Source organism: Phaethon lepturus, unplaced genomic scaffold (genome assembly GCF_000687285.1).
Source record: "Phaethon lepturus isolate BGI_N335 unplaced genomic scaffold, ASM68728v1 scaffold7232, whole genome shotgun sequence".
In the NCBI taxonomy this organism is placed as follows: Eukaryota; Metazoa; Chordata; class Aves; order Phaethontiformes; family Phaethontidae; genus Phaethon; species Phaethon lepturus.
Window position 1 is genome coordinate 31518 of NW_010523995.1, and position 9786 is coordinate 41303.

General features: G+C 37.7%; 1 protein-coding gene across 4 annotated transcripts in view; it reads left to right on the forward strand.

The window, feature by feature from the left end:
• The window catches only part of ALS2 (amyotrophic lateral sclerosis 2 (juvenile)), a 36482-nt gene extending 27338 nt beyond the window's left edge, over window positions 1–9144 (forward strand). For all 4 annotated transcript variants that reach the window (XM_010282293.1, XM_010282290.1, XM_010282291.1 and 1 more), the window contains 10 exons: window positions 451–618; window positions 883–1000; window positions 1553–1710; window positions 2429–2551; window positions 3531–3707; window positions 4093–4138; window positions 5820–5881; window positions 6467–6616; window positions 6923–7019; window positions 8466–9144. In XM_010282293.1, the coding sequence (XP_010280595.1) occupies window positions 451–618; window positions 883–1000; window positions 1553–1710; window positions 2429–2551; window positions 3531–3707; window positions 4093–4138; window positions 5820–5881; window positions 6467–6616; window positions 6923–7019; window positions 8466–8504 (1138 nt within the window). In that variant the 3' untranslated portion in view covers window positions 8505–9144. The remainder of the gene's footprint in view (window positions 1–450; window positions 619–882; window positions 1001–1552; window positions 1711–2428; window positions 2552–3530; window positions 3708–4092; window positions 4139–5819; window positions 5882–6466; window positions 6617–6922; window positions 7020–8465) is intronic.
• The last annotated feature ends 642 nt before the right edge of the window (window positions 9145–9786 follow it).

A 9786-nucleotide genomic window follows, 5' to 3' on the forward strand; every position in this document is an offset into this window, starting at 1 on the left:
CCAGTTAAGTGCAGTATGGCCTGTTTTCTTGGAAATCGAACCAGTCCTTTTAGTCTTTAAACAAACCCATTTCCTGGAAGACTACAAGAAAGAGTAAGACTGGCTTCTCTAATGTAGTAAGGTTCATAGTTGTTACCACATGTAGGTGTTCAAACCATTTTGATCTTGTAATGTTATGTTACATGGATTAATGTATGTTAGTTAGCAAGGAAAAAAATCGAAGGAGAATTTCTGTAAGTTCTTTTTAAAAGGTGTTGAAAGTCAAGACATTAAACAGTAGGTTCTAGGTTTATTCTTAGTGATACACTTATTTCACAGTAGAGATTAAGTATATCAGCTTTTGGTAAAATAGTATGAGATCCTAGATTGACATTATCCATAGGTGGTTTTCATAGCTGAATGTGTTTCAGAACTGTTTGACTTTAACCGACTGATCGGACATTTTATTAGGCGGAAACTTGGGATCCTGGCAGTGCCTCCTGATGAAAAATGGAAGGCAGTATTTGAGGAATGCTGGAACCAGCTTGGTTGTGAGAGCCCAGGCCAGGGGGACAGATGGAAGGCTTGGGACAACATTGCAGTGGCCCTGACCACCAACCGACGGCAACACAAAGACAGGTTAGTTCCTAGAGAAGGTAGTCAGCAAGATGAAGAAAGTATTGAGAAAGAAACTGGCACTCTTGACTAGAAACTTTAACTGTAAAAGTTCAGTTAAAACAGCAACAAGAAATCCTAAACAAAATCAGAACTCTTAATACTCTGCAGTATAAACCCTTTCAGGGACATACTGATGTTTAGAGTTCAGTTGCTAGCTTCAGGGTTTTTTTTCCTACTGTATGTCTAATAATCTGTATAATGTCTTTGTCCTTTTTATAACCGCAGCCCAGAATTATTGAGCCGCTCACATACTCAGACACTGGAAAGTTTGGAGTTCATTCCACAACACACTGGTGCCTTCACCCTGGAAAAATATGAAAATATAAAAAAATATTTGATAAAGGTATGTGACTCTCATGTTCACGTAGCTTTGTGGTAAAGCATGATGTCAAGCTCACTTTGTAAAACCTTTCCTTAATTCCTTCCATATTTGCAGTCTTGTCATCCATGTTGTATTCATTCATGTTTTCTCATAACTTCCTAATTAATTGAATTAAAATCCGCAACTAAGACTAAAATCATTATATACCTAATGGATACTGGCTTAAAGTTGGTTTCTGCTCAGTTACAGTTTTAATTTTTTTACATTGGATTCTAGCAAAGCATCTTCAAATACTTGCTAATTATTGCATGTTAATAGTACTGGACAGATGACTTGTCAAGTAGTAGCAACAAGTTCTTGTGCTGCCTTGACTCCTCTATGAGCTGTATTCAGCTAATACATACATTTTATAATACAATGGCATTTTGTTAAACGTAGCTCGCTTTTTGATATATTTGTGATATTTTTTTTCAAAGCCTGTTGTTGGATTTCTGACCCATCCTTTTGAATTAATTTTTTTTGTGTGTCTGGCATTGACCTATCTGACTAGCCAATTAATATCTTTCACCTCAGGCTTGCGATACTCCTCTCCATCCATTGGGCAAGCTGGTGGAAACACTAGTAGCTGTCTACAGAATGACCTATGTTGGAGTAGGCGCTAATCGACGATTACTGCAAGAGGCTGTAAGAGAGATAAAGTCCTACCTCAAACGCATCTTCCAATTGGTTAGGTAATGACAGTCTAATTTTCAAGTCAAGCTACTGTTGAATTAATTACAGATGTCTCAGGTACTGAAACTGCCTAATGTTTATGCGACGCAAGTATGCCAGTATCTTTACTCTGTTTTGGGGGTTGCTTGTACTTCCTTAACCTTTTTAAGGAGTCTTGAATAGTCCGTCAAAATAAAGAAATTAAAATCTTCACAGTGTATTACATCCTACATTGTACTTGAAAATATGGCTGTAGGGAGCTCATCTTAATGTGAATTTCCAATTTAGTGTCTCTGGATATCCATGCTGTGAAAAGACAAGTGTTCAAAGGGCATAGAAGAATAGTGAGGACAGGGACTTGCCATGTATTCTGTTGAAGTTCTTACTAACATGGATGAGCAGTGTTCCTATGAAGTGTTTGCTTAGATTCTTGAGTGCAATTACAGCTTTAATTGGGTCCTGCCAATTTGAAAGCAGAAATACTCCAAATTATTAACTATTAGAAGTCTTGTCTGGAGGGAAGTGATGTCAAGGTAGGAAAGGTATCTTTGGCATTGGAGGGGTTGGCCATCATAAGTTTTCTTCCAGGTAGATGGTACCATATGTCTGTTAGCTATGCTGCCTTAGTCCACCATGTGTTATTTCAGGTGACTTTTCTTTCCTCTCCAATCTTCCCTGCTAATGCTGTGGAAACATCGTGAAATGAAATCATACGTTACTCTGTGTATTGCCATTTAGGTTCTTGTTTCCTGATCTTCCGGAGGAGGGCAGCACAATTCCATTTCTGGCAACAGAGACAAAGGGAAGGAGATCATTTTGCAGTGGAAAATCTGACTCCAGATCAGAATCTCCTGAGCCAGGGTACATAAAGGAAAAAAAAAAAAAAAAAAAACACAACAATTAAGGAAGGCTTCATTTTTGTTCACAGTTTTTTCTTGGGTGGGAGAAGAAAGATAAGCACATGTTTAACTGATGGATATAAGCAGATTTTTTGTTTTCCTTTTGGTTCTGATAACAGATTCTGATAAGCAAACTTCCACATGATGGTTGCAATAAGCATTTCATCCCTGTTCCATGCAATGATTCTTTACTTAAGCTCAAACTTGCTTTTGTCTGTTGTGGGTAAACAAGTTTAGGCTTGGGCCTGGGCTTCAGAAAGCTGTTTGGGGTATGAGCACTGGGGGTAATGCAGGTCCAGTGCACATATACTGCATCAAAAACAGTTACATGGGGCTCACACTTGAGTCCATTGTTCTCCTGTGCACAGCAGCCTCAGGTGTGGTCAAAATAAGGAAGAGGGATCAGTTAGAAAGCGCCTTCTGAGAAAGGCTCCAATGACCTGTGCTGATGGTATTAGTAGGCACCTTGAGTTCAGCTTTCCCTGCTAGGCTTACAGCTTGATGCCAAGCAACTGCTGGCTTTATGAAGCCTGGAGTGTGAGTGTATGGAGCTAGGTCAGGTAACTTAAATGGGTTTTAGCCATTTAGCCACTTTTCTAGCTTGTGCTTTGAAGGTAAAGTTCAGCTGTCAGCAGAGTGGCTCAGAATGGGGGCTAAATTATTAGTGTGAAGACACAGGTAAAACTTGAACTATAATATAGTACAGTATTCAGCTTTTACATTATACAAGGAAGAAAGCCAATTAAAAGCCAGAAACCACAAAATACCTGCACTATAACCACTGCCCCATGCCCCAAACCACCTGTGTGTGGACTGTAAAGCAAAATTATTCCTAAGTATTTCTTAGCACAGATACTATTTGATTGATTTGTACTTATTTTATCATTCTTATCCCTCATAGAATAGACTCATACTAACCTTCTCTTTCTTTTTTTTAATAGCTATGTGGTAACCAGTTTTGGCTTGCTGCTCCCTGTATTACTGCCACGACTCTATCCTCCTCTGTTTATGTTGTATGCCTTAGACAATGAGCGTGAGGAAGATATTTACTGGGAATGTGTTTTACGTCTAAACAAACAAACTGATATGGCTCTTCTAAGTTTTCTTGGAGTGCAAGTGTGAGTATGCTTCAACAATAAAACAGAACTTACAAGAAGATTATGGCATATAATTAGATAAAGCAACTAAAAAACCCCTATTGTCTAAAGTGCTTTTCTTTGATTAAAATGCATCTAAAGATATCTGCAAGCTAATTAGTATGGCTGAGAGAGCAAATCAAAACTTTCCCCTTCCAAAAAGGGGTGTGTGGGGGGGAAGATTGGCATCACTACAAAACCAGAGTGAGGCATTTCAGATCAGGCTATTTTACAGCTATTTGTGCTCAATGTAGTTGATCCTGTTGGAAAGAGCTGTATCTCAGAACACCACAATTATTTCGTTTTCATAAGGTGAAAAATACTTTAAGGTACGCTCTCTCAATAGACTGTGTTGGGTTTCTTGCAGGAAATTTTGGCCAGGAACTGTATCCATCCTTGGAGAGAGTAGAAAGGTATGTTCATTGGGCCTTGACTTATACTATGCTTTGCCCAGTGTTTCTTTCAAGAAGCTGAGATCATGAAGAAGCGGTCAAAGAATTTTTGACCAGGCTTCTTGCTTAAGAGATGCTATGCTACTTTGTTTCCTCAAAATTTGCCTGCTACTTAAAAGCTACATTAATGATTTCTTACAATAGCTGTCAGTCCAGCTTTGTCACTTACTGTCTTACTCTAGTGAATTCTAATTCAGGAAGACATTTGCTTGGTCTCCAATTATGTTAGAGAATGTGGGAATAAAAGTCTACCAAGGAAACTTTCAAGCTGCTTGATTAAAAGAGTATTTTTGTATTTATTTATTATTTCTAATGTTTTGTATTGTACAATTTGTAATACAACATAAAATGTTATTTATTATACCTTTGTATACTTTCTGATTATGAGAATTGTATGTTTTTTATTCTTAATCATTATCTTGCTGAAAGTGGCTGAACACTGGTCTTGGTAATACTATAGCAGTCGTTCTCTGTGCTCCAGTAAGAGTGGTTTAACAATCATAACTGAACAATTTCAATGTTTACAGTATACTCTGAATCTGTTTAGGAATGTGTTTATGAGTTGGTATACTTTTATTTGAAATTTTGAATTTTTTACAGTCATTTAGATCCTCCTGCCTTCAGATCACCTCTTCCCTATGTATAACTGTGGCTTGTGCAAAGTCTGTAGTAATGGGAAGCCACAGTAGTGGCTGCACACAGATGAGCTGATACTGTTGGTAGAGATTGAGTGTTACAAGTTCATAACAATAATCAAAGCAAAGGCTATGGGTCCCCAGCAAGACAAGTCCCCTTTTTCCCAAATCATAAAGTTGAGGATTCAGCTGAGAAAACATGATGCAAACATCCACTCAGACTAGAAATGTTCCAAAATCCAGCAATAACATGTTTGAGTTAACTTAAAATGTTCTGTATTTTTAGGTACTAGGCAAAATTCTTACCAGCTGTCTGAATCCTTCACATTTCTGACTGCTTGGTTAGAGAGTAGAGCCCCTCCACTGTGAAGTACTATGTGGCATGTGTCTTTTCTGAATTACGCAGTATGTGATGCTCTCTGCAGCATTTACCCTATTTGCTGGGCCATTCTTTCCATTAAACAGGATGTCTTTAGCCAAGACATCATGTTTATCTGCTTCTCTCCTCTGTCCAGTTTCCTAATTTCTGTGAATTTCTCTAGGTCTTTTTGCATCCATCCATTCTCTACCTGCTCCATTCAGAAAGACTTGGGCTCATTTGCATATTAAGAACTAACATTTATATTTGTCCTTTTCTCTTTGCTCCAAACCTGAGTTTCTGATTATTGACAGCTATGACTTTGAGGTTTCAATCATTCCAGTATTACAGTTCCCCCTGATTGTTAACCATTAAGATTTAATGATTCTCAGTCTTGACCTGGAAGATAGCCAGAACCATCTGTAACATACCAAGGAATTCAGTACGGGCTTTTCTGAATTTTAAATGAAACTCATACAAATGATACATAGGCAGATATCCTGGATGACTTCGGCATCCAGGCATATTCCCCTTTCTTTGCACTGGAAAAAAACGTCTTTCATGCCAGTGGTACATAATATTCTGCTTTTCTTCTGCTGAATAGTGGGGTTGTTAAACCTGCATGATAAATCTTCTCATGATTACACAGGTATCATCAAATACAAAAGATGCCTGCTTTGCCTCTGCAGTTGAATGTTTACAGCAAATCAGGTAATTCTCTGAAATTTGTTTTTTAGTGTTTTAGTGTTCCTGGTATAATACTATCCAGTTTAATTTGATTGTGATCCTTTACCTGTCACCTTTTCTTTGTTCACCTTTATGAGAGAGGTCACCAAAAAGTTTCAGAGTTCCTGCTAAAAATGTTAGCAAATTCTCCCAATGGGGAATGAAGTATAGCCTCATAAATGTGACTGAGATGTGTCCATAGGATACCATTTAGAATCAAAAGCATGAGGATGTCCGATCAAATACACAGGTGAATTTCTGAACAGTTATGGCAAAATGACCTGTGTATGGGGAGCTTTTCTCTGTCTGTTAGCTGACATAAGGAATTCTGCTTTAAGAATTTTAGTAGTAAACATCTTAAAACTGTGAAGACAGTCTTACCTGTAGTGTGCCTTGATCCAGTAATTGTAGCCTGGGGTACTACACAGCCTTGGCAGCTGGGGCTGTTGTGGTGATCTGGATTATCTTCTTGGGCATGGGGGCATGCTAGCTAGCAAATTGTCTTCCTAATTTAGATGCAGATACCTAACTTCTTATTGTTACCTTGTTTTGCTCTTGCTCTCCAAACAGTACCACATTTACTCCAGCTGACAAGTTGAAGGTGATCCAGCAGACTTTTGAAGAGATCTCTCAGAATGTACTTGAGACTCTTCAGGAAGATTTTCTGTGGTCCATGGATGACTTATTTCCTGTTTTTCTCTATGTGGTGCTACGAGCCAGGTAGGCAGTAAGAGTGGCATCAGTCGTAAGCTGAGTGTAGGCACTATGAGCACTTTTACCTGTATGAAACTCATGTTTCTCGTTATAGGACTAATTGCTAGCTTTTTGTAACTTAGACAGACAAAATGGAACATTTACTGCTTTGGCCTGAAAAAAATTTTAACAGTTAACTGGGAAGTGGTTGCGACCTCAGAATGAGGTTAGGGAAAAGCATGCTTTTTTGCACAACACCATGTACAGAAAATAAAAACATTGTAATGGTATCTTTCATTCACCTATTCTCTCTCCCTCTTCACCATGTGACAGGATAAGGAATTTGGGGTCTGAGGTGCACTTAATCGAAGACCTGATGGATCCTTATCTGCAGCATGGGGAGCAAGGCATCATGTTCACTACCTTGAAGGTATGAAAATTATTCAGGGTTATTAAAAGCTTTCTTTAGAAATTAATCAGCTTTGAGCAATGATGATCAGCTTAGGACAATTGTATGAACATTAGGTTGTAACTTCTTTGATATTTTTATTGATGTTCTTTAACTAGGATGAACAAAGAACCTTAACTTAGAGTTTAGAATAAACTAACAGTTGCAGGTACTGCTAATAAAATGGTGCAATATGCAAATGTACTTTATTCAAATGTAATATTGGTTGCTGTTAACTGTTCTGAATGCTCACCTTGAGCTTGTCATTCCCCTGCAACTTAAAAAAAACTTACTCCCTTTATTAAAAATTGGAATGAAGTGCTACTTTGGGGGTTAGCCATTCCAATAATGTTTAACATTACATCAAGATGCTTCAGGAATCCAATTTTGAAAACAAACAAACAAAAAAACCTGAGCAACACCCCACCCCGCAAAAAACAACCCAACAAACACAAAACTTTTTACTGTGTCACACTTCACATTCTATTTAGTATTCTCTTTTTAAGTATGGAAGAACAGACAGAATCTATGTTTTGATGAATATCCTGTTTTACACTAAGACCTCCATAATGGAAATAGGTTGTGTTGGTACCTCAAAACTATTCATACAAGTGGCTCATGTGACAATTCAGCTGTTTGGAGCCTTTTTGTGGGTTTGTTTTGTAGGGAGGCTGTTAATCTGAAACTTAAATAAAGATCTTAAGGTGAGCTGCTAGGTGAACATGATTGTATTTTCTGTCTGTGCAAACTGGAAATAGCTGGGTGCAGAGGTTTTTTCATACCTGTTATTTTTATAGTGCTCCAAAAAGGGAACGTTTGAGTTGGTTAATATTTATCAAAAAAATCTGTGTAGCAGACTCTTTATTTTCCCTGAGTGCAAGTGTTGTCAGAGACATACATATTAAGTTTCTGGTCCTGGCTGACCCAGTGCATGTTTGAACCAGCATTAAGGAGTGAATAGCTATCAGCAGCAGGTCAGTTTATTTATCCAGGTGATAGAAACCTTTGCTTTTCAGTCTTGAGGGCTTTTGAAATCCTTAATCCCTGCATCCTTGTCCTGTAAGAAAATATTTTCTTTTTTGAGCCCTTCTGTCAAAGGGCAAAGACAGACTTGTGAGCAAAAAAATGTATTTCATCTTGGCAGAGCTGGGAGCTCAAAGTATTCAGAGTCCCACATCATGCTATCTCACTTCATTAAGAGTTGGACATAATTTGTAACTTAAAATCTGCTGGTTTTTTTTTTTTTGCTAGTTTACATACCGGAAGATTCTCATGTGTTGAATGTCACTGTATCATCACTGCTTGTAGAAAACCTAGTCCTCTTTTCTTGGATTAAAAAAAACAACCAAACAAACTTTTTGTGTGTGATGCTTTATCAGCTTACTGAGAACTGGTATGTGTGCTAAACTGAACTTTGTTTTAATTCAGGCATGTTACTACCAGATTCAACATGAAAAGCTTACCTAGACCATCATTTACGACCTGGCTCTGTGCGATAATCTACTCAGTGGAACTTCACTAATACTCACTTTCTTCCCCGAAATGGCACTTAAAAATACTCTGTTACAGTTCCTTTGTTACAGATGAAAATACTCAGTTGTTTCTTCTGAACTTTCAGTTTTAAGATTGCAAAACTGCAGCCAGAGGCTGTGAAGTGGTGATGAAGCTAAAGACTTGGTTTGTCAAGCACTTGCCAAGAAGAAATAATTTCCTATTCTAACAGAAAGATGATCTACTCTTTTTAAATTAACATTGCTGCAAAAAGCATGGCATCTACATAGAGTACATGTGAAAGTCTGGACCGCATGGCTTCTAAAGCAGTGGGGTTTTTTTATGATTCCTGGTTTGTCAACAGAGACATTTAAAGAGAATGAATTGCACCACAGAACCATTCAGTCTTCCTGAATTAAGCTATTATGTTTGTTTATTTAAAAAATAGAAATATGTTAGTATTTATAATGGGTAACCTGTAGCGTGTTTGGCTGTAAAGGTTTTTGAGGCATCTGTGTTGAACAGCATTGCTGAATGCAGTATTAATGTGCTGCTATGGAAACTGTCACACTGTCACGGGCTTCCCTGTTTACTAGGATTATAAATATGCAGGCATTCACCATACTTTCTGTACATGAAATAAATAAAAGGCACTGACCACTTCAAATTTTGGCCCTGAATTAAATACCCCAAATCTGTTGTGTTCAGTCTTGTTACCTTGAGGTCTGAGGACAAACACTTTCTGTGGAAGCCCAGGTGGTAGGAGAATGGGAATGTGCTCTTGAACAAGCTGACAGTGGGTTAAATTTGAGACTTTTGCCTTTGAACTTGTGTCAGAGTGAAAAAAGCTAACCTCATTGCATTTTTTGAACATGTAGAGAACAAGTAATTTCCCTGGGGGATTTCTGTGTGTGCGTGTTCGTCTGTGGTTTATGGTTAACTTTATTTATACCAATAACACTGGTGGATAATTTGGGTATTGTAGGTGCTGTTCTTTACCATGGCTGACTCAAAGAAGGGGGAGGGAGGAATAAATTAGAGACTGTTATAATGACTTAAGTTATGTCAAACTACCATAGATAATGCTAATCATATTTTTGAAATAGTGATCATGGCTTGTGTATTGGCACCTAAATGAAAAGAAACCATGTCAAAATACTGTTTTGAACAGTGACTGTAATGTAGCAATTTTCATAATAAAGTAAAAAAGATTGGTCTTTCTGAAATTATTTTAAGTTTTATCAGAGAAGGGGAAAGA